Source organism: Zootoca vivipara, chromosome 8 (assembly GCF_963506605.1).
Source record: "Zootoca vivipara chromosome 8, rZooViv1.1, whole genome shotgun sequence".
Taxonomy (NCBI): Eukaryota; Metazoa; Chordata; class Lepidosauria; order Squamata; family Lacertidae; genus Zootoca; species Zootoca vivipara.
In genome coordinates, this window is record NC_083283.1 from 63,947,884 (window position 1) to 63,973,848 (window position 25,965).

Here is a 25,965-nt window from a genome sequence, read left to right on the forward strand (position 1 = left end):
TTTATGAAAAATTCGTCTAGTGAATCACGGTTTCCCATAAGAATGCATTGAAATTCAATTAATGCGTTCCTATGGGGGAAAAAAATCAATTTTTTTTCAATGCATTCCTATGAGATTCGCTAGATGAATTTTTCGTTATAAGAAAAGACCCATGGAACGAATTAAATTCGTCTAGGGAGGCACCACTGTACCTCGCTTTAAGAACAGCCCAGTCTACAAACTATTCGGTATAAGAACTCTGCAAAATCAGAAGTAGTGTCCCGGTTTGCAAACTTTACCTCAGTCTAAGAATGGAAGCCGAACAGTGGAAGGGCACTTTCATTTAAGAATGGACTTCCGGAATGGATTAAATTCGTACACCGAGGTACCACTGTGCAGTATAGTGCTTAACCCTGGTTAACATGAACCAAGGTTTGCAAAAACATTTAGAACCTGGTTTTACCTATTCAGTCACAAGTTACCATGGCTTGGTCATTCAGACTTAATGCTTAACTGTGATTTAAGAAAACAAACTTTTACTGTAAGTTTTGTACAGCATTGCGTGCTTTTATGTTTTCCTGGACATGTCAACCAATTGTCATAAATACAATTATGTGGGGCGTATATGCTTATTCATCACTACATGTGAACTAACAACCAAATGTGGATATTACACTATATATGATGCCAAATATGGATTTTATCTATCAATATATATTGTCTTAGGATAGGCATTCTATCATAGCTTTAGCTGTGCTTTACATATACGCATTGTGACTTCATGTTGCACACCTACTACAACTGCAGCCACACACATTTATGTAGATAGACAAAATGGATGGCTATTTCTTTCTCTCTCTCTCTCTATGCTAGGGGCAGCAGATTGGACAAAAATATTTGCTGTAGGTTATTCAACTGTGATACCTCGGGGGATTCAAGATGTGCTACATCTGGTGTCTGCTCAGGTTTTATGAGATAATTGCTCCCTAGCCCACCTAAAAACATGGCGTAACGGAGGGGTTTGCTTTCTAAATTTAAAAAACATGGAACGGGCAGGAATTGAATCAGTCACGTTTCGGTGGCATTGATAGTATGGGGTGGTGCTGGTGGGTATAAATAAGGAAACAAACAGCAACGGTGCAATAAGAACAGGATTAATCTAAGTGTGATTAATTCCGTGTCAGATTAAAATGGATATTGCCAGCTGTATCGGATCCATTCTGCTGAATTATTTCTGCCTGTCACTTCTGGGTCCCCTCCCCTTTGCCCAAACGGCCCTCGGTGGTGGATAAACCTTCAGGAGAGTTAATTGTCACATACATGGGTTTAATCACAATGTCCGTGGAGTTTGGGGGCCTTGCCTTCAGCGATCCATGACTAATTGTTGTGGTAATTTTTCAATCATTAACAGGAGCGCATATGCTGCTGACAAATCCCATGGCACCCACTAAAACCCCACTGGCAAGATGAGCACACGCCTTTAAAGGCCACCAGACCCTTCCCCACCGAGGCCATTATGCCGCCATTAATATCTTATAAGCATGCGCCCCTTTCTTTCAGAAAAGGAGGTCCCTCTCCTAGAGAGGAAGGACCCGTTTTTGTTTATTCTCAGCATTTCAGAGGCCAGATGAGGTGGAGGCAAGAAGGGAATTAAAACTCCATCTGGGACAGCCTAGCTGAGGGCCTGTTCTGTATTCAGCTGGTTCCTCGTTCATTTGCCGCGGAGCTCCTGCGTTTCGGCAAGTGCCCTTTCTTTGAGCTCCGGCTGTACTAGAGATCTCCATGGCAACCGCTGGTGCTCATCTGCTGCGCCATACTGCAGCTTCCCCTCTGCTCAATTCTCCAGCCTCCCCGTGTCAGACAGGGCATGCTATATGCACGGGTGGGACGAGACCTTGCCTGGGGGAGTCCTCGAGCTGACTGAAGTCTCATTCTAATCACCTTCTAATACCAACGAAGGGGATTACGCTGCGTGTGCAGGCGTGTGTGTGCGTGTGTGTGTTTATTTTTTTAAGGGGGGAAAACTCCACCCTTTTTCTTTGAGATTGCCCTTTATAAAATAAAAACTGCAACTCGGAAGGAAGGAAAGCAAAATGCAGCAGGGAGCACTCCTGCAACAAGGGCATGGCTTATTAAAAGTTGATCTTGCTGTAGAGTTAGGTGAGGTGTACACACACACACACACACACACACACACACACACACATATCCCACTGAACAGATTGCTCCTTTACCTCAGCTGTCAGGACGATTGCCTGGGGAGCTGGGAGACCTGAGTTCCAGTCACCCCGTGACTCCTCGTTGTAAATTAATTTATTCATTGGCACGCGGTATCTATGATACTTGAAGCATGTGGCACCCTCTGCTGGTTCATATGCACTCCTAAGGGGGAAACACCTTATTTGTTCAGTGGACGAATATGAACCTTTCCAAGTGTACTTCTGGGAATTCTGTTTGTTTGCTTTTTAATCAAAGGAATGGACTGCTGTCCATTTCAAGGCGCTTTTACAAGACACAACCAGGGGCGGGGAGAGATTTGGACTTCCATTGTAGATATTTCCTGCCGCGCAATGGGTCTGGCTGTTAACCAGAAGGTTGGTGGTTTGAGCCCAAACAGGGAAAGCTGTGGCCAGGATTCCTGCATTGGGTGGCTCTCGGGGGCCCTTCCAACGGTACAATTCTATGGAGATAAGTTTACGAACTAGGTGTGACGTTCCCATGCTGCATTTTAAGTAACTGTTATATGCAGTGGCTTTTTTCCAGTTAAAGGGCATGCATACGTACCTAGTTGTGAATTGTGATAAACATGGTGTGTCGCTGTGATCAGTTTCTTGATCTACAAATTGCGCAATTGCGCAAATCTCTCTGTGCATACCAGAAATGGGAGGAGGGCAGGACATGAAACGGAGGGCAGGGGGAGCCACATGAAGACATCAAACCAATTCAGGTGTTCAGTTGTATGTGTGGAATGCAGGGGCACACTCAACATTAAGCAAGGAGATCCACAGGGGAATATCAAGCTAAACATGGTTACAGTCCTTCCCACTATCAGAATTCCTGGTTGCAAGAAGGACTGCAACTACATTCAGCCGAATGAGCTCACAATACCCTTCAGAAGCTGTGGACTGCAGCATCCATAATCCTTGGATAGTGGCCATGCTGGCATGCTGCAGTTTGCAGCACCACCTGTCTGTGGCCACGTAAACTACAGCATGATGACATTTAGTGCCTTATTATATATGTAGAAGCGATACAATGGCAACGAAGGGTTAAAAACGATGCACTGCTCCCCACTTCCTTGAGAAGAGCCTGTTCCTATTCCAAAAACACTGCTAAGAGTTTTGTTAGAGGTTCATGAAATTTCTAATCCTTCTCGTGAGACAAAGGTGGGGTGGGGAGATGGGCCATTCCTCTTCTGGCCTGCTCTGACAGGCTCTCTGAAGAAATGGAAAGATCAGCTATGAAAAGTCTGACACCTCTCATTTCTGTGTTAAATGACACAAAGCACGGTGATTTTGCAGCACTGCACCTAAATCACAACTTTGGATATGTACAGATGATGCTAGAAGTTATAGGCTTAATAGGAAAGGCTATAACAAAAGTGAAAAATTATTCTTTATTCTGTTTTACAAATATATTAAGTTTGTCACCACAATGTAAGGACCTGTAACAAAAGGGGGGGGAGATAACTGGTGAGGGGAGTATTTTAGAATATTCTCCCTTTCTCCTAGTCAGAAATAAATGAAGACACTATGGAATATGCAGAACTTGCAGGTTTAACACACAGAATAAGAGAACAAGAATAACATATACAGTGGTACCTCGATTTACGAACAACTCGACAACCGAATTTTTCGACTTTGGGGCAAATGGCCGCACGCTTATGAATTTCACGACATCCGAACGGAAACCGCGACGGTTTTAGATGGGTTTTTTCGACTTACGAATTTTTCGATGGGGTTGCTTCGACTTACGAATTTTTCGATGGGGTTGCTTCGACTTACGAATTTTTCTGTTTCCAATGCATTCCTATGGGAAATCGCGTTTCCATTGGTGCTTTTCGACTTACGAATTTTTTGACCTACAAAGGTGCCTTCGGAATGGATTAAATTCGTAAGTGGAGGCACCACTGTATTTAAAGAGTGGAAAATATTTACTGAATATATGAAAAATAATTGTACCCAGCTGAAAATGCTGGCAGTATTAAGATAAATTCAACAGTGTGATTAATGTTTAAATGATGTGAAATGGAGAACTGACTTAAACGCTTAGAGTGAAATATGCAGGAATGGAAGACATGCAAAATGAACCATGGAAGGAGGAGAAGGGAAGTCACTGGATATTTAAAAGTATGTAAAATGTTTATTTTGAAATGTAAAACTGAAAACTTAATAAAAATGGTTTGTTTGCTTTTTAAAAAGAAATAAATGAAGACACCAAGATATACATTGTTCCTTGGTTCATTTCTGGATGTAGCAGGGTGCTGCCATCTTATGGCTGAATTAGCACTGGGATAGGGTACCTGTGGTCTTCCCTATGTTCCAACAACTCGCATCAATCCTGACCACGCCAACTTGGGCCGATGGGAGTTGGAGTCCAGCAACATCTGAAGGGCCACAGTTTCCCTGCTCGTGAATTATATTGTGTGGATTACTGTACGTGTCCAAACACTAATCTATGAGGGAGGGATGCCTTGTAAAATTTATGAAACATCACAAAAATTCTTAGCAACTCACAGCTGGCTACTGACTTTTGATCTACCAGGGCGGGGTGGGTGTTTTGTTTATAGATGTGTATCTCCTTGCTATAGTTTAAGTCAGAGCAGTGGGTAAAGGGAGCAGCCTTGCTTTGCATTTTTGATAGCCCCTTCACAAGAGGTGTAGCTATAATTCCGGTGGCTGATCCTTGGCAAGCACCCTCTGAATATTTGGGTGCAAAGGGATTGCAGCAGAGATAAAACTATCTGCCTTTTTTTTTAACCTTAAGCACTGCAGTCACTGCAGTGCAAGAATGTTTTTAGATGGGATAAAAAATGTACGAAGCAAAGGAGCATATAGCAGCTCAGCTAAGCATATGCACAGCTAAGCAAAGACTTTTACAAGCCATTCAAAGCATTGTTTGATGAGGAATCCTAAACCCGATAATGCTTAAATGGGGAGGGCAATAGAAAGAGTCTGGATTCAAAAAGAGATTGATCTTAAAGAGCACGATGGAGGGCAAAATTTGAAGTAATATATATCAGTGATTTTCAGACAGTGCAGCATATGACAGTTGTTCTTCCAGGGAGCTGTAGGTTTCCTTAGAAGCTTATCAGGGGTAATAGTGAGTTAACAGAGAACAACAATTGCATGCCATGACCAATCTTGCCCTTCAATGTACAGCCAAAGGGAAGTTTTGGATGCATTCAAAGGTACTGGTCTTCAGCTGTTAGATTGGGTTACACAAGTAGATAGCACCCTGATCTCAGGTGGGTCACAGCAATGGTATCACCACATTTACCTTTAGTAGTTGTGTGGAGGAGGAAATTTCAGCAACTGTAGATTTTCTCATTTCTACTTCTGAATGGACATGAGTGGAATTGGGAATTCTAATCTGAAGTGGTCATGCTGAAAGAAGGATGGTCTTCATTCTGGATTAGTTAGTTAGTTAGTTAGTTAGTTAGTTAGTTAGTTAGTTAGTTATAGTTCTCCAGCCTTGTCCATCATCAGCCCTTGTTACACACACCAAAATTGCCATTTATAATGTTCCTAAGTGACAGTTTCTGTGCGTACTGATGCACAGAAATACATAGCCTCCAGCCCACTGTGTTCAAGCTAATCTCCATTAGCTGTTATTTGTATAAGCATATGATGCCTTGTGTAGTTCCAGCAGATATGTGTATTTAAATACATGCAAACTACCCTACCAAGTTGTGCTTTGGCATAAATTTGCAAGCTTGCTCCAGATGTCCAGGTGATGTCTATAGCCAGAGCTGCTTCTGAAAAGATTTGGCTAGTGAGCCAGCTGTGGCCCTCCCTAGAGAAGATAAATCTGATTACTGTCACATGTGCTTTCACTCATGTCCCTGCTAAAATATTGTAATGCACTCTATGACCTATGTGGAGTTGCCTTCCAAAGAAAATCCAGAAATTCAGAAACCACAACTGATACCTTTTGTGCAGAATGCAGTTGCCAGGTTGCCAAGCCCAAATCGAAGTGCTATTTGTGACTTTTAAATCGCTTAACAACCATTGGGTCCAGGACTACCTGCACCCATGTGAATGACTGCTTGCACCCATAGGAGACTGAGAGCCCATTAAGAGCTTCAAAAAGGGCTGAGAGATTTTACTTTCTTGGGTTCCATGATCACTGAAGATGGTGACAGCAGTCACAAAATTAAAAGACGCCTGCTTCTTGGGAGAAAAGCAATGACAAACCTAGACAGCATCTTAAAAAGCAGAGGCATCACCTTGCCAACAAAGGTCCGTATAGTTAAAGCTATGGTTTTCCCAGTAGTGATGTATGGAAGTGAGAAGGCTGATCGCCGAAGAATTGATGCTTTTGGATTCTGGTCCTGGAGGAGACTCTTGCGAGTCCCATGGACTGCAAGATCAAACCTATCCATTCTTAAGGAAATCAGCCCTGAGTGCTCACTGGAAGGACAGATCCTGATGCTGAGGCTACAATACTTGGGCCACCTCATGAGAAGAAAAGACTCCCTGGAAAAGACCCTGATGTTGGGAAAGACTGAGGGCACAAGGAGAAGGGGGTGACAGAGGACAAGATGGTTGGACAGTGTTCTCGAAGCTACCAACATGAGTCTGACCAAACTGCGGGAGGCAGTGGAAGACAGGAGTGCCTGGCGTGCTCTGGTCCATGGGGTCACGAAGAGTTGGACACAACTAAACGACTAAACAACAACAGCAACAACACAGCTGGCTTTTATCCAAAATTAGGCTGATGAATATATGAAAGAAGGCTTTCTCCTCAGTGATATCATGCATTTACAGCACATACAGCACATACAGCACATACTTCCACACCAAAGAATCATGAGAAACTGTAGAATTGTAGCTCTGTAAGGGGTAAACTATAGTTCCCAGAATTATTGCTTTAACTGTATAGAGTATATGCAACAGTCTTTGGAATTCCTAGCATTCCCTTCCTCATCAGTTTTTTTTTGTTCCCTCCTCTGTACTCAGGCAGATGCTAAATACCATGTTTTCTCATTGAGTTATGGTCATTGAAGATGTGGTCATAGAATCATAGAACTGTAGAGGTGGAAGGGACCCTGAGGATCATCTGGTCCCCCCCCCCACAATGCAGGAATATGCAGCTGTCCCATATAAGGATCGAACCCGCAACCTTGGCATTATCAGCACCATGCTCTAACCAACTGAGCTATCCACGCACTGATGATCCCTTGATATTTATCGCTTTGCTGTTTTGTAAAGTATTGCTGTATTGCTTTTTGAATTTCGAGAATGGTGATTTTATTGTTTTATTTCTTTTTAAATCTCGCATGTGACACTTTGGGGGCTGTTAAGCTGACAATCTGACCAAAAAACAACCAACTTTAACATAACCTAACCTAAACCTTCTTTATGGTCCATAAAGACCATAAAGAAGGCTGATCGCCGAAGAATCGATGCTTTTGAATTGTGGTGCTGGAGGAGACTCTTGAGAGTCCCATGGACTGCAAGATCAAACCTATCCATTCTTAAGGAAATCAGCCCCGAGTGCTCACTGGAAGGACAGATCCTGAAGCTGAGGCTCCAATACTTTGGCCACCTCATGAGAAGAGAAGAATCCTTGGAAAAGACCCTGATGTTGGGAAAGATGGAGGGCACTAGGAGAAGGGGACGTCAGAGGCCGAGATGGTTGGACAGTGTTCTCGAAGCTCCGAACATGAGTTTGACCAAACTGCGGGAGGCAGTGGAAGACAGGAGTGCCTGGCGTGCTCTGGTCCAGGGGGTCACGAAGAGTCGGACACGACTAAACAACTAAACAACAACAACAACCTAAACCTAAAGGTTTCAGCTGCATAACATTCCACAAGAAACTGCAGTTTAACTTGGTTTTCAGCATGGGAACTATCCAGCAAGAACTATGCATACGAAATATTGTCTGATGTGACCACCTACATGTGGGTTTTATGCTACTCCTACTTGGAAGGGCCTTCCCCCCCCTGTAAAATCTGCAATGCACTCAGGTGCATCACCAACTCCATAAGCAAGAACTTTTTGTCAATGATGCATTAGGAATTCCAGTCACTGACAGTGCAGAACAAAAGTGGCCAATATAGTCTGCACTACTATGAGTCACAGGAAGGATTTCCCTTCCATCTACTTGTTCTTTTGGAATAATTCATTAGCTAAACGTTTTATGTGCCACAGTCACTCACTCTCTGACTCAGACACTTCTCCCGCCCCGCAATCTCCAAATCCTCAGTACTTGCCTGCACTCAAAACATGTTCCGGAAAACAAGTTAATGTGAGGTTTGTTTGTTTGTTTGTTTTTAGAAGCCTTTGATTATAATAGCGAGAGAAATTCTCTTTAGCACAAACGGAAGAAAACTATATATTTTTTTTTATCTTATTGCCATTGCAGTTAGGATACTTGGAGCCAGGAAGGCTTTTCGCCCTACGATTACACATACTCTGTTCACAAAGCCATCACATTTGCAGCCTGCTGCATTTCACGCACACCTCGTTCCTTGAATTTCACCATGATTAGTTTTTCACAATCATTTTAAGCACAAATTAAAATTTTGCACATTTTGTATATTACCGCTCAGGCTTGGTACACACACACACACAAAAAGCTCTCGTTTGGGTGAAGGGTGTGGCAGACGAAACATCGTAATCTCTCTAGCTGATCAAAATTCAACGAGGAAGGGAAGTGGAAGCAATACAGTGATACCTCGGTTTATGAACACAATTGGTTCCGGAAGTCTGTTCATAAACTGAAGCGTTCATAAACTGAAGCGAACTTTCCCATTGAAAGTAATGGAAAGTGAATTACAGGTAATCCATTCCAGATGGGTCTGCGGTGTTCGTAAACTGAAAATTCATAAACTGAGGTGTTCATAAACCGAGGTTCCATTGTACATATGGGAGGAAATGCTCCGTAAACACGTGTGTTGTGTGTTCCAATCTGTACTAGAGTTCTTTGAAAGTGTGCCATTAAATTTCAGGCTGCCAAGAAGTGCTGTCACACCACCTGAATGTTCCCTATATCAAAAATTTGATGCTTGAAAAGTTAGCATATCAGGGAGCGTTTTGATCTATCATAGACATAACAGTGAGATGTCTCTTGTCTTCCTTTAGATGTTACAGGTGGTGGCATTCCAACAGTGTTTGAAATTAGCCAGGCGCGTTTTGCACCTGGGCTTGGACCACTTGCGACCAAGTGGGCACCAGGATGCCGCCTGGCATCTCCACAATCTGGGGGATCATTGAATCTGGACTGTTTTCACACACTAATACCCCATCCTGTAGATGTCTATCAGTTACAATTTATCTGCACACTCAGAATGAATTTCTCGAACCAAAATGCTTTTTTCTGTGCAGCCTGAGCAGGAGCAGTCACCATTAAGAAAAAAAGAGGCTGGAATAGGCCAATATATACAGGTGAAACTCAGAAAATTAGAATATCATCAAAAAGTGCATTTATTTCAGTAATGCAACTTATTATTATTATTATTATTATTTATTTTAATTTTTACAAATGCTTTCTTTTGGAAATTCCACAGTAATAAAACAAATAGTTACAATAATACAAAAATAAACATTGCTATTACAGTTCATTAATTACATTCCATTTATAATTGACCTGCCTAACGACAAATAATTACAATTACAACAAATAAAGGTTTGACATATCTTGCCTTGCATGTCTCATATATTGGTTCCGCCTTTTAAGTTGCATTGCTGAAATAAATGCACTTTTCGATGATATTCTAATTTTCCGAGTTTCACCTGCATGTGGACTGTCCCTGGATCAAGTGACTTTTCTTCTTTAAGTTCTCAAAGTTCTTAATCTAGCTCAAGGTTGCCATCTGAACTAGTTAGATGTTCAACTGAGAATCACAGTCAGCCCATCATTCGAAAAATAAGACTTTAGAGCTGTCTTCCCCCAAAATGGCAACTAGGCATTCCATTCTGGCGACTGCAATCTTGGTTTAAGGAGCGATTTGGCACCTAGCTTAAATACCTGAGTTTCTAATACTGCACTCCAATACGAAACCAACATCTGCATTCCATGCAGTGGAACACTGCATCTGGCTGTTGCTAAATAGCTCTCGCTCTGCTATTGAGACAAATTCAAGCTACACCTTCCAACATTCTGTGTTGATTTAATATTACAGCCCATAAGACAGGGAACTAGGAATAAGCAAGCAAACAGGTACAAATTGCTTTAATCAGGTCTTCCCAAACGTACATTTGCTGTCTGGACAGTTCATGCTCAAATACTTTGCAATCTTGCTTAGATTGCTAGTTTAAGCACACACACCCCTTTCAAAATTCTGACTGGCCCTAACTTTTTGGGGTCATTTTAGGCAGGTGAAGGGCCTAGAGCTTGCCGATCAGAAGGCCGGCAGTTCGAATCCCCGCGCACGGGGTGAGCTCCCGTTGTTCGGTCCCAGCTCCTGCCCACCTAGCAGTTCAAAAGCACGTCAAGTGCAAGTAGATAAATAGGTAAACGGCGTTTCCATGCGCTGCTCCGGTTCACCAGAAGCGGCTTAGTCATGCTGGCTCCCTCAGCCTATAGAGCAAGATGAGTGCCGCAACCCCAGAGTCGTCCGCGACTGGACCTAACAGTCAGGGGTACCTTTCCCTTTCCCTTTAGGCATCTGAACGTCATATGATGAAGACAGACAAAACATTTTTTAGAGCAGTGGGGCTCTTCTGGAAACATCTCGCTGCACTCAGTTCAATATATGCTTATTCATCTCCAGGATTGAGCTTTGGAGGCAAAATAAAAGGTGTTTTTTTATTTATTTATTTACAGCAGAAGCTGACTATGGACAGCACTTATCAGTTCCCAAAAGGTCACCAAGAACTCTTCGTTCAACCTGGATCCCAAGTTAGTTTTGTACTTATTTCTTTTCTTTTTTTAAAGGATAATAAACATAACACAAATATACAGGCAACTTTTTTTTTCTTAAGGTGGGTGCCCCAATTTAAGAATGAGAAAAGTATGGACTGCTACACCAGCATTTGATGCACTTGTATGGGCGTCTCTCATTTCAGCTCCAGGAGAAACCCAGGAGCCCACTATGAGTGCCCCTTTTATATTTGTCTTTATTCCTTATTCAGCTCACTCTTTGCCCTAGATTCTTTTGGGTGGGGAGAAGAGAGGGCGCTTCACTACATAAAAGTCCTGCTTTGATTAGGAGCTCCAATTAGTTGCATATCTGATCCTTTCTTCCTCCTACGAGATCCTAAGTCTAAGGGCAATGACCACACCGAGGGCCTAGGAAGAATGCAGGAGTTTTCTTCTGCTCTTGAGATACACCTCTTGCCATGCAAAAGATGTGCATTGCAAGAGAGGGAGGTGAGCCAGCAAAAGGTCAGGCTCACCTTAGGCTGCCAGCGGGTGCTGCAGAAGAGGTAAAACAAAATTGTGCCAATCAGCCTGGGAACAGCTTCTTCACCCGCTAGACTAAGAAAGACACTTAACATTTATTTCCAGAAAGAAAAAGGAGGGGGGGGAGAGACTCAGAATGTCAAGGCTTTTGGTCTATTCAGACAAGCATTAAAAAAAAAATAATCCTTGGAACATTAGAACATTTCTGTGAGCCTACTAAAATAGCATTAATTCTATCTCTTTTTTTAAAAAAGCATTATATAGCAGCAGCTCTTATGTTGCATACACTATTCAGTATAAAGGCTCCCTGTAACTTCATTGTAATGCAGACCCCAGTACTTATTGGTGCTTCTTATATAATCATCAGATTGCATAACCTAATTGTGTCTGAAGTGCTCATGAAAAATGAGACATCACTTTAAAATTGGTTAATAATTCATTGGTGCTATTTAGGTGGAAAAAATACTTTTAAGCATCTGGAGCAGCTGACACTTTTTATTGACTTGTTCATTTGAAATGGGCAGAATACTAGTAATAAATATTTGGGCTCCATCTTTCACTGTTGGGCGAGGGCCATTCAGTCCCAGAAAAAGTCAGGAATGTGAGACTATTCCAGCTTCTTTCTTACATTTGGTGCTGAGAAATGTTTTTAGATGATTAGGAATACAGAAAGCAGCCTTGTAGCAAGTCATGTTATTGATCCATTGACCCAGGACTGTCTACCCAGTGTGGAGTAGTGGTCAGTGTGTTTGACTAGGACCTGGGAGACGAGTTCAAATCCCCATTCAGCCATATAGCTCACAGGGTGATCTTGGGCCAGTCACAATCTCTCAGCCTAAGTTGCTTCTCGGGGTTGTTGTGAGGTAGGGGGGAGAACTGTGTACAACAACCTGGAGGAAAAGATGGCTAGAAACACAATAAATATAGAATACCCTAAGTGACAACAATTTGTACGGGTTGTTCCTGACATAGACTACCCAACCTTTTCTAACGCAGCTCCTAATTGAATGTATCTGTCTAACAAATGAGAGCACTAAGCAGAGGGCAGGTGAGGTTTACCAAATTGACACAAACCAATCTTCCAATCAATACCCCTCTGTCCCAATACCCTTCTCTAGTACTTCAACGACATCAATCCCTTCCCACAACCCAAACACACGTACACCTGGCTTACTAAGTACACACCATCTCCTATGGAAAAATAATGATCAGCCACACTTCTAGGCTCTTCATTGAGCAACACACTTCGGTCTCAGTTCTGTGCTGCAGTGTGGCAGCTCTGTTCAGAATCTAAGATGACTTCCCCTTACAGAAGTGAACAACTTCTGTATTTCTCAGTCCAACTCCAGGCCTTTCGAGAATTGCAAAATCCTTGCCAAGGGCTTTTCTATACAATATGCTGGTTCCAGACTTGGTTCTCTCATTATTTTCTTTTCACGTTGATTTCACTGGGAACTACCGTAAGTGCAACTTAGTCTGGATTCAACCTTGCATCTTCCTAATGCAATAAATGCATGCTTATTTCCCATTTATTGCACACAGTCTTCACATTTCCTTTTTGGAGCATGGATGTCAACCACCTTGTGAAAATGTGATGTAGACTTTCATTACTTGTTGTGAGAGCTATATAGAATGCAGTTCCTTTAGTGTTGTGAGAATCTCCTGGGTGTTGCGTGTATATACGTTTGTGTGACAATTCCTGTGCTTACCTCTCTTCCCACCTGTGCTATTTTTCCACTGAGCTATGCTTCCCTCCATCCTGGAACCTAACCACAGACTAATAACCCAAAATTTAGGAATGTGCTCTATACCCTCTTTGCTTCATGTATAAAGGTAAAGGTAAAGGACCCCTGACAGTTAAGTCCAGTCGCAGACGACTCTGGGGTTGCGGCCCTCATCTCGCTTTACAGGTCAAGGGAGCCAACGTTTGTCCACAGACAGTTTTTCTGGGTCATGTGGCCAGCATGACTATGCCACTTCTGGCGAATCAGAGCAGCGCATGGAAACACCGTTTACCTTCCTGCCAGAGTGGTACCTATTTATCTACTTGCACTTTTTTGGTGTGCTTTCAAACTTGTAGGTTGGCAGGAGCTGGGACCAAGCAATGGGAGCTCACCCCATCGCGGGGATTCGAACCACCGACCTTCCGATCGGCAAGCCCAAGAGGCTCAGTGGTTTAGACCACAGCGCCACCCGTGCTCCATGGGCTCAGGGTAGATTGCAGTAATTTCATCTAAGTTACCAGATACCAAAAAGGGCTCATAGCCACTTAATTGTATGAATGCCTGGATGATATTTCTTTAGATAGTTTTTTTCTTCATTTAGTGACTGGCAGTGTAGTTTGCAAAACTTGTTTTTCCATAAACCATGGGTATCCTTACACATAGAATTCCCTATAAATCTTTGCCCAGTTCTTAATTTCCAAGAGACTATAGTTAAACAGATATGATCCCTGCTCACTTTGTATCACATTGCATGCAAGTTTTTCCTTAATCCACTACAGAGCTTTATCCGCACGGAAGACCTGTACTTCTGCATTCAGAAGCCCTGTCTTATGCTAAACTGCCAGCTTGTCTGCTCGCTATGCAAGCAGAAGCAAAGCTGTGTACCACATGGAACCCCAGCAGAAGTTCAAGAGAGAACCACAACTTTCAGAAATCCAGCCTTCCTTTCAAACAAATAACTTGCTTCTTAGAAAAAAGATGTAATGGGATTATCATACAACAAGACAATATTTGTTCCTCCTATCCAAACACACACAGATTGTGAGCAAGGCTATATTGATTCTTCCAACGAATATCAAACTGCAGCATACATAATGGATGTGTCAGAAACGATAAAATCAGAGGAGTCAACATTTCCAAAACATTACAGGCTTCTCTTAAGACAAAATGCAAGCTCAAAAAAAATCTCAGCGGCAAATTAAATATAGGCATAAAGACAAATTACAGGAGAAGGAGAAAACAAATGATGCATATGTTTTTAACACACTGTGCGTGGGTGTAGCTATGAGCAACAGATAGTGGGAGAGCACAAACATTCACAGCTTCCACTGCCACCAACTTAACCACTGCCTTAAGTGGAGAGGAGTGATGGAGGTGAGTGGAGGATAATTGGGCAAGGTTATGAGGCTGGCTAATGAAAAGAAAAGGAGAAAAGTAAATGGGGCAGCCTAACCATTCAATATCTAAGTGCAAGTTTAAAAGCAAGCTGGAGAAGATAAAGGGATTTGGTCTGGTTGAAAGAAAGAGAACCAGAGGAGGAGGAATTGGGATGAGGGAGCAAGAAGGAACATACAGAAACATATGAAGCTGTCTTATTCTTTATCAGTCCCATCTTTCTCTGACGAACAGCGGTTTTCTTAAGATCTCAGGCAGAGGCATTTTCCAGCCCCATTGCCCAAGATCCTTTCACTGAATATATCTGAGATTGCATCAGAGACCTGTATGCAACACAAGAAAAACCCAGCAGTGGATGACATGGTAGGATGCTGCTGCTGCTCACCTGATCTCTTCGTCGGTCACATCGCTACTGCTTACCAGAAAGTATAGGGGGAGCGACAAGGTGGTGACGAAGCCGGCACGGTGCAAATGTACCAGAAGAACCAATCCGGCACTCGTGCCACTGAGTCTGCAATGTGCCACTCTCACTGCTACCTCTCCCTGCTCCCCCTCTACCTCCACCCCCAAGAAGAAGAAGCAACTTGACCGACTGAAGGGCAGGTGGGCTGCAGCGCCCAACCATGCCAGTTGTGGAGCTACGGAGCTCTTCAAAGACAAATGAGGAAAAGGCTATTGAGGAAATCCTATCTACTCACTCACTTTGTCCCGTTGAATTCCATTGGGGCTTACTCCCAGCTAAGTGGCATTAGGATTAGAGCCTTATGCATCTACGTTTTAAGGGTGGAATTCAACGCAATGCTACGGAGACTGTTCTGTCTTGCCTGGTGGGGCAATCTCTCCCTGTCCTCCCCTGCTCACTGTTCTAGGGGTTCTCCCACTTCTCCATACCTGATTTGGAAAAAGCTCAGAGGGTACATGGAAGGAACAGGGGGGGGGCTGTTGTGCTAGCAGGCGCTTTCTTCGACTAGCAGAACAGGCCTTAATATTTCTTTTTAAAATGTATAAACCATCTAAACCATCCCTTTATCCAAACCTGGATTTCAGGTTAGTATACAAATATATTTAAAGTTGCAAACATCTTATACAGCAAACCAACAGTGCAATGCAGTTGAGAAGCAAAAGCATACAACCAGCTGAAAATATCATTATGTAACATATCTGGGCATAGTGTATATGCCAACGCACAGTGTTGGTGCCAGGTGCAACACCCTCAAGAGGGCATTCCACACCCCTCTCTCTTTTGTACACCCATGATGCACTTCTTCCTTTGTACACCCATGATGCACCTTCAGCCTTTGGGTAGGCAATACGTTGAAATAAGTAACTGAATATGAGAAATGAGAAATATCACTGCACCTGGCTCACTGCCCAAAAACTTTCCCTCACAGTTTTGTTTTTGCCTTGAAAAACAACTCATTGTTCAGCCAGAAATCTAAGTAACGATGAACAAAATGACAGGTTTTTGTGGCACAGGTGTTAATTTATCAAACTATGTTTTTCCCTTCTGGTTTTGTCACAGCCATTTTAGATAGAAATTAAGAGCTGATTCACACATCACATTTCCATACAGACAGCCTGACAGGCAAGTCTTAAAAACGTACTATAAATCTATGAGCAACTTTAAGAACTGATTCGCATTTTACTTTTTGACACGTTCAAGTGCCCTTGACACTATTTGTCCTTCACAGTGGCTCATAGTGAAGATTTCTTATGTGGGAGTCCCCATGTGGTGATAACCAAAATTTACTACTGTACTTCAGAGAGATTTTGTTCAAATAAAAGAGAACCAATACCAGCTGCCACCCCATTTTGTTTTGTGCTACTGAACAAGAAAGAGATGGCTTCCTTTTCTGTCCACCCTTACATTCAAGTGATCAGCAGTATAGTTCTGACACTCCCTTTTAGGACTGTGCTGAATATCAAGTCAAGGTCAAAGAGGCAGAGGTGATACACACAATGATTTGTTCACTGGCCTCTCCAGCCCAGTCAACCTGAGCTGCATTTGCAAATGCCATCACCAGAATGGTTTGCCCCACATTCAAGACTCCCGGCTAGCTGAGCTTCATGGACTTTCCCAAATTCACCAAAGCCAGGCCCAACGCACATGGTTAATCTCATCGACGAGTAATTGCATTTTCCAAACACAGAGACGTTGCTATTGGGAAGATGGACCAGGCTACCTGCCTCACCTGCTGCATGACATCTATGCAACTCATAAGACATTTTCTGCAAAGAAGATATGAGCTGCAAGGCTCAAAGCATTAAAAGCTCTTTTCTCTAAAACACAGTCCGCAGCTTGATATATGCTTCAAAAGACTGCTTCTCCAAAAATTTATTTGGAACGGATTCATAAATTAAACAAGTAAAAGTATGCCTGCAAGGTAACACGAGCATGCCTTTTCCATTAGCTACTGGTTAATTACTCACTATGCGTGATGGACGGTTTTCCACGTGTCAGACTGAAAATTGCTTAACACAAGGGTGTGCAATTCAAGCCATCCTGAGGGTCATTTTATTGCCATTAGTAGACAACATGAGCCATGCCATAGGCTATAGACAGCCTGTAATAAGTGCTAACAGTATTCAAAGTATGACACACATCTCTGGGCTTGTGCATACTCCATATTGCCAAAAAACCAGCTTGCAGTCTGAAAGGTATGTCCCATCACAGAATCCCTTACATTTACCTCATTCAATGTGTTTTCCTCTCTCGTTTCCATTCATTTTTTGCATGCCAAGGTTTTCTGAAATTTCGTACCACCAGGTTCACCCAACTCTCCAGGCTCATACTATCAACAGATTTAACATGTCTCCCTCCAAAAAAGGAAGAGGACAGGGCAATTTTCTTTGGTTTGCTTTAAATGGAAAGTTGCATATATAGTCTGGTGCCACAACACATTGATGTTACAAATAAACAACCTCTGAAACTGTTATGAGAAGAAAGTGGAATCCCTTTCATGCTTCACTTATTCACGAACAACCCACAAATTCATTCAAAATGGCGACGAGCACTCTTCCTCCTAAGCTGAGGGTTCATCCCCACAGTCAATCTCTGCTCCTGATGCCCTGGGAGCCCTCAGCACAACTGGAAGGATAATTCCTGAATCTTCTATCTGCAGTTCCCAGCTTAGGGGAGACTAGGGCTCCGTTGTATCACACTGTATCTTAGGGCTGCCCTAAGCACCTTGGAAACACAATATGGCCCAGATGAGCTACAGCCCTTCTCCTGGGCTTGCAGCTGCATTCTGGAGGTTCTCACGAGCATCTCTGGGCCAAGGCCCTATTCCTCCCCCCTCAGGAGAGTCAGTATCTCGGCAACCACAAGTTTAGGTTTGCCACCAAGAATAGCCAAAAATTTAAAGACCCCTGATTTTCACAACGAGCACACAATGGAACAGCCAGAGTTCAGATGTACCCAGGTATGCCCATTCTGTGAGTTTAATGAAAAACTTGCTCCCAGTACATTTCCAAGCACAACTCAAAGCGTTAGTCCCAACCTTTGAAGCCCTAAACAGCCTTGGCCCTGCGTACCTGAAGGAGCGTCTCCACTCCCATCGTTCAGCCCGGACATTGAGGTCCAGCTCCAAGGACCTTCTGGCAGTTCCCTCACTGTGAGAAGTGAAGCTACAGGGAAGCTGGCAGAGGGCCTTCTCAGCAGTGGAGCCCTCCCTGTGGAACGCCCTCCCGTCAGATGTCAAGGAGACACTGAAGGCAGCCCTGTATCGGAAAGTTTTAATGTTTGACTTTTTTATGTTTTTATAGATGTTGAAAGCTGCCCAGAGTGGCTGGGGCAACCCAGCCAGATGGGCAGGGTATAAATAATAAAATTATAATTAATTATTATAAGAATCCCAATTTAAGACATGGTGGGCAACCTGCAGCACAGGTAGCAGTAGTTGTCCAAGACATCCATGAGGAGGGACAGGAAGGATAACAAAGCCTGACTATGGCACAGAATTAGGTCTATATTCCTGCCTGCACCTCCCATGCTGTCTGGCTCCTTAGGGACGAAACTGGTCCAAGGCACCATTAATGGCAGGCGCTAATATGGTATTCTTGCAAAAACAAAACAAAAAAACCCTTGCCTGCCCCTGACTTAAAAGACTCAGGCTAAAATGCTAAGCACACTTAACCTGGGAGTAAAAAGGTAAAGGACCCCTGGACGGTTAAGTCCAGTCAAAGGAGACTACGGGGTTGCGGCACTCATCTCGCTTTCCGGCTGAGGGAGCCGGCGTTTTTCCATGGACAGCTTTCCGGGTCATGTGGCCAGCATGACTCAACTGCTTCTGGTGCAAAAGAACACCGTGACAGAAACCAGAGCTCACGGAAACACTGTTTACCTTCCCGCCACCTATTTATCTACTTGCACTGGTGTACTTTCAAACTGCTAGGCTGGCAGGAGCTGGGACAGAGCAGCGGGAGCACACCCCATTGCGTGGATTTGAACCGCCGACCTTCTGATTGGCAAGCCCAAGAGGCTCAGTGGTTTAGACCACAGCTTGGGACTAAGCACCACTGAAAACAGTGGAGTTTATTTTTAGTAAACTTAAAACTAGGCTTAGGCTGCTATATTGGGGTGTCCAGTTGCTTACTTCTCATGGTCAGGTATATTCTACATTCATCATGCTAAGGCTGTCCTGTGTGAAAGCAGGCCAAGGAACAGATTTTACTTTCCGCAGTTCCAAATTTCACTATAGGCGTGAGCCATGTGCTATGAAGTTCACTTTCAGGTATAGGATAGAGAGGAAGCTGAAACACACTCTAGGAAGCGAGACACAAGGGTTGCAGAATCTTTAACCAAGAAGCCCAAAGAGAAAGAAAATCAGAGGCGGAAGAAAGCAACACCTGCTAAAGCTTTTGCCCTTCCCTTTCTCTGACTTTTCAGCGGTTCAGTGCATACTTCTATTCAAAAATAAGTGAAATCAAGGAAAGGTTTCTTAACAAATCAAAGAAAGGTTTCTCAGTAAAATACTCTTCAGTGCGGCATTATCTTTCGGAACACAGAGGATAAGAGGTCCGACAAAGAATCTATAAGACATGAAGAAGCAGTGCAATGAAATTCTTCACTCACAACTAAACGTTCAAAAAAGGGAAACCTCAAAAGGTTTGGAGACTTCACTGAAACCTGAAATGTCCTCAGGTTTCCCTCCAAGGAACAAACTCTTTTCATCATAAATTACATGTGACGATGCTCTGATGTTTCAAACTCGCTGGGGACAAGGATTGTGCCTTTTGATTTACCCTCAATGTTCCTACCATATTCCTCTTATTGCTTACGTATAGGGAACAAGGCAACCGTTGCTTGAACAGGCACACTCCCAAGAGAAGCATTTCGTATCTTAAAAAAGGAAGAAGCATAGCTAATAAGATTCCAATGCTCAACTTCAATCTGTCATAATGTTTTGTGCGTGTGTGTTCATATAAAGACCTTTATTGGCAACTTTTTCAGTGCCTTGTCATTTTTTTTAACCGACACATTAAACAAGCTGTTAGCTGGCCAAACAGTGACAACTGAAGGATGCTTTAGGATTTCCTGAAACCTTGAAAATACTGAGTAGAGCGGTATGTGCCCTGATCAACGGCGCAGCGTTGGGAGGGGAGGGCCTACCAGGGTGATTGAAAATTTTTAGGGGCACACCTATGCTTGGCTCCCTGTAACTTCACTTCTCTTAGTGAGGGAACCGCCAGAAGGTCCTCAGTGCTGGATCTCAGTGTCCAGGCTGAAGGATGGGGGTGGAGATACGCCTTCTGGTATACACCAAGTGGCAGCTAAACCGTCAGGCTATTTGAACTGCTTCTGTCCCAAATGGTGCATTTTTAAGAAGTGCGCTTGATACTTGCTTTTCCCTGCCTCTCTCCCAATCTCTTTTTCTTTGTCATCTTTTAAACTGTAAGCCTGACGACAACTGCCAGCTCCTCTGGTAGCCTTCTTGGGGTTGTTGTTGTTTAGTCGTTTAGTCGTGTCCGACTCTTCGTGACCCCATGGACCATAGCACGCCAGGCACTCCTGTCTTGCACTGCCTCCCGTAGTTTGGTCAAACTCATGTTCGTAGCTTCGAGAACACTGTCCAACCATCTTGTCCTCTGTCGTCCCCTTCTCCTAGTGCCCTCAATCTTTCCCAACATCAGGGTCTTTTCCAAGGATTCTTCTCTTCTCATGAGGTGGCCAAAGTATTGGAGCCTCAGCTTCACGATCTGTCCTTCCAGGGAGCACTCAGGGCTGATTTCCTTAAGAATGGATAGGTTTGATCTTCTAGCAGTCCATGGGACTCTCAAGAGTCTCCTCCAGCACCATAATTCAAAAGCATCAATTCTTCGGCGATCAGCCTTCTTTATGGTCCAGCTCTCACTTCCATACATCACTACTGGGAAAACCATAGCTTTAACTATACGGACCTTTGTCGGCAAGGTGATGTCTCTGCTTTTTAAGATGCTGTCTAGGTTTGTCATTGCTTTTCTCCCAAGAAGCAGGCGTCTTTTAATTTTGTGACTGCTGTCACCATCTGCAGTGATCAAGGAGCCCAAGAAAGTAAAATCTCTCACTGCCTCCATTTCTTCCCCTTCTATTTGCCAGGAGGTGATGGGACCAGTGGCCATGATCTTGGTTTTTTTGATGTTGAGCTTCAGACCATATTTTGCGCTCTCCTCTTTCACCCTCATTAAAAGGTTCTTTAATTCCTCCTCGCTTTCTGCCATCAAGGTTGTGTCATCTGCATATCTGAGGTTGTTGATATTTCTTCCGGCAATCTTAATTCCGGCTTGGGATTCATCTAGTCCAGCCTTTCGCATGATGAATTCTGCATATAAGTTAAATAAGCAGGGAGACAATATACAACCTTGTCGTACTCCTTTCCCAATTTTGAACCAATCAGTTGTTCCATATCCAGTTCTAACTGTAGCTTCTTGTCCCACATAGAGATTTCTCAGGAGACAGATGAGGTGATCAGGCACTCCCATTTCTTTAAGAACTTGCCAAAGTTTGCTGTGGTCGACACAGTCAAAGGCTTTTGCATAGTCAATGAAGCAGAAGTAGACGTTTTTCTGGAACTCTCTAGCTTTCTCCATAATCCCGCGCATGTTTGCTATTTGGTCTCTGGTTCCTCTGCCCTTTCGAAATCCAGCTTGCACTTCTGGGAGTTCTCGGTCCACATACTGCCTAAGCCTGCCTTGTAGAATTTTAAGCATAACCTTGCTAGCGTGTGAAATGAGCGCAATTGTGCGGTAGTTGGAGCATTCTTTGGCACTGCCCTTCTTTGGAATTGGGATGTAGACTGATCTTCTCCAATCCTCTGGCCATTGCTGAGTTTTCCAAACTTGCTGGCATATTGGGTGTAGCACCTTAACAGCATCATCTTTTAAAATTTTAAATAGTTCAGCTGGAATATCATCACTTCCACTGGCTTTGTTATTAGCAGTGCTTTCTAAGGCCCATTTGACTTCACTCTCCAAGATGTCTGGCTCAAGGTCAGCAACCACACTACCTGGGGTGTACGAGACCTCCATATCTTTCTGGTATAATTCCTCTGTGTATTCTTGCCACCTCTTCTTGATGTCTTCTGCTTCTGTAAGGTCCTTACCACTTTTGTCCTTGATTATGGTAATCTTTGTACGAAATGTTCCTTTCATATCTCCAATTTTCTTGAACAGATCTCTGGTTTTCCCCATTCTATTGTTTTCCTCTATTTCTTTGCATTGCTCATTTAAGAAGACCCTCTTATCTCTCCTTGCTGTTTTTTGGAAATCTGCATTCAGTTTCCTGTATCTTTCCCTATCTCCCTTGCATTTTGCTTGCCTCCTCTCCTCCGCTATTCGTAAGGCCTCGTTGGACAGCCATTTTGCCTTCTTGCATTTCCTTTTCCTTGGGATGGTTTTCGTTGCTGCCTCCTGTATAATGTTACGAGCCTCCATCCATAGTTCTTCAGGCACTCTGTCCACCAAATCTAAATCCTTAAACCTGTTCCTCACTTCCACTGTGTATTCATAAGGGATTTTATTCAGATTGTATCTTACTGGCCCAGTGGTTTTTCCTACTTTCTTCAGTTTAAGCTGGAATTTTGCTATAAGAAGCTGATGATCTGAGTTACAGTCAGCTCCAGGTCTTGTTTTTGCTGACTGTATAGAGCTTCTCCATCTTTGGCTGCAGAGAATATAATCAATCTGATTTCGATGCTGCCCATTTGGTGATATCCATGTGTAGAGTCGTCTCTTGTGTTGTTGGAAAAGAGTGTTTGTGATGACCAGCTTGTTCTCTTGACAGAACTCTATTAGCCTTTGCCCTGCTTCGTTTTGAACTCCAAGGCCAAACTTGCCAGTTGTTCCTTTTATCTCTTGATTCCCTACTTTAGCATTCCAATCCCCTGTAATGAGAAGAACATCCTTCTTTGGTGTCATTTCTAGAAGGTGTTGTAGGTCTTCATAGAATTGGTCAATTTCACTTTCTTCAGCACCGGTAGTTGGTGCATAAACTTGGATTACTGTGATGTTAAAAGGTCTGCCTTGGATTCGTATCGAGATCATTCTGTCATTTTTGAGATTGCATCCCATTACAGCTTTTGCCACTCTTTTGTTGACTATGAGGGCCACTCCATTTCTTCTACAGGATTCTTGCCCACAGTAGTAGATATGATAGTCACCCGAACTGAATTCACCCATTCCCTTCCATTTTAGTTCACTGATGCCCAGGATGTCGATATTTATTCTTGTCATCTCATTTTTGACCACATCCAGCTTACCTCTATTCATGGTTCTTACATTCCAGGTTCCTATGCAATATTTTTCTTTACAGCATCGGACTTTCCTTTCGCTTCCAGGCATATCCGCAGCTGAGCGTCCTTTCGGCTTTGGCCCAGCCGCTTCATCAGCTCTGAATCTACTTGTACTTGTCCTCCGCTCTTCCTCAGTAGCATGTTGGACGCCTTCCGACCTGAGGGGCTCATCTTCCAGCGTCATAACTTTTATATGCCTGTTGTCTTTGTCCATGGAGTTTTCTTGGCAGGGATACTGGAGTGGCTTGCCAGTTCCTTCTCCAGGTGGATCACGTTTAGTCAAAACTCTCCACTATGACCTGTCCATCTTGGGTGGCCCTGCATGGCATAGCTCATAGCTTCTCTGAGTTATTCAAGCCCCTTCGCCACGACAAGGCATTGATCCATGAAGGGGCTTCTTGGGGTAAAAGTAAATAATTATGTGGTCCAGCCTCTTACATTAAAAACTGGCCTTTTTGGTGAGAAGTCCTTGCTCAAACTGAGTCCTGACACCATCTGCAGAGGTGCTACAGCCTTCCCAAAGCTGAGCAACCCTGTGTTGCACCCAAGGATATTCACACTTCTTTGGAGACAATACAATCTGCGCATGATTCCGCCTCCAAAACAAAATGAGCTCCCGCCCACTACACTGTGCATAATTGGGACTGAGGTGTGAGTTTCTGGTTTACCAATTAATGCGGTAACCTCGCGGTGCAGCACACAGTGTCTGCTCTCTGTCTCCGAGCTGTTAGCAGGCACTGCTGCTAATGCAGATCTGTGGGTGTACGGCGAGCATGTGCTACGAGCAGAGGCAACGTGCTGGAACGTGAAACTGATTGCGCTGGAAGCCTCTGCTAATAGAGATGTCAATGAAGCAAAGGCGTTTTTTTCATACCTGAGTTCACCAGCTGCTGCTCCATGACTCCACAGCCCAAGACTTCCATCCACTCTCCTTGGAAGTTGATCTCCATTTCAAAGGAAGGGTGAGTAAATGGGAAGTAGCAGTCCACCCATCTAATCTCGAGATCTGTGCCATATAAACCAAAAAAAGGGGGGTGATTAAGATGCTTGCTTCTCCCACCCTTAGCAAAACTTGCCCTTCAGTTAGCAACATCAATTACTGCAAGCCACAGAAAACAAATAGAAATTTACAGCACTTTTTGTGAGTGCAAGGCAATAAAGCTTGGATATTGTGAAGAGTCGTTGTTGGGGGGGGGGAAGCACTCATGGCTTTTCTAATAGGAAAAACACTTTGGGCAACTCAGGCACCCTTTAAAACCAAATCAATCATTTGTCAAACTGCAGCAACCACCTGGCATGGCGGGAAAATGAGCCCAAGATTTTCCTGCAAAGCAGGTAATTTTGTTGGGCTCAGTAACCTGAAATGACTAACAGCTCCCCAGAGATAAAGAATCATGGAATCATCGAGTTGGAAAGGGGCCACCAGGGTCATCTAGCTCAACCCCTGCAATGCAGGAATCTTTTGCCCAACGTGGGGCTCAAACCCACAACCCTGAGATTAAGAGTTGCTTGTTCTACTAACTGAAACTTATTCTTATTCTTTTTTTAAAGCTGTTACCTTAATGACCTCTTTTAGCAAAGCAAATTTCCATAGGGTGGCATGTGTTCTTTTGCACTATTGCACCCTTTTAAATACAACATTCTTCTCCTCTGATTTGTGGCTCCCCTGTGACTATTTTATAGAGTTTCATAATGAATTAAAAACTATTTAATCAAGTACTGTACAGGTATATTTCCAATACATATACACAACGAAGTGCCATTAACCAAATGGCGAGGGGAAACTCTCGCACACCAAAGGCACTGGATAAAGGAAATGGTCTTGGGGGAGGAGGAAATCATAGAATTGTAGAACTGGAAGGGACCCCAAGGGTAATCTAGTCCAGCCCCCTGCAGTGCAACTTACAATTGAGTTGTAAGACTCTCACTTTGTGGCACAGGTGACCCAAACCTCGCCACTTTCAGACAGCTCTGGAAAAGCAGGATGGCAAGAAGAGAGCAACAAGCAGCAGGCACAGGGCCAGAGGTGAAATGTGGCAGAAGCGGGGGGGGGGGGGTGTGCAGCTTTGCACACAGGAACCTGCCTCAGTGGAATATCTTCCTCACTTATTCCTTATACCCCATTTCTGCTTCCCAAGGGAAGTCCAAAGCGGCTTAAGAGCAAAACAAATATTTGCTGTATGCAGTATGTTTATAACACTTGCAGATCTGCGGCCCTCCAGATGAAACTCCAGTTCCCATCAGCCCCCAACCAACACAGCAGGGGTGCCAATTTGCATAAAATATTGTGGGGGCCCAGGTAAGCCCCACTCCACATAATCGGTCACATGATGCTGTGTGCGCGCACACACCCCATTTGAATGGGAATGCCCATTAACTTTGTGGAGGCCGAAGCCCACACGACCCCTCAAAGTTGGCTCCTGTGCAACACATCCCATGGTCAGGGATGATGGGACTTGAAGTCCAGCAACATTTGGAAGGCTACGGGTTATCCCAGCCTTGATTTATAGGAATAACAGGTAAATGTG

General features: G+C 43.6%; 1 protein-coding gene across 2 annotated transcripts in view; it reads right to left on the reverse strand.

The window, feature by feature from the left end:
- FARS2 (phenylalanyl-tRNA synthetase 2, mitochondrial) overlaps positions 1 to 25,965 on the reverse strand; it is a 203,221-nt gene that overhangs the window by 119,456 nt on the left and 57,800 nt on the right. For both annotated transcript variants that reach the window (XM_035126402.2, XM_035126401.2), the window contains one exon: positions 24,312 to 24,443. In XM_035126402.2, the coding sequence (XP_034982293.1) occupies positions 24,312 to 24,443 (132 nt within the window). The remainder of the gene's footprint in view (positions 1 to 24,311; positions 24,444 to 25,965) is intronic.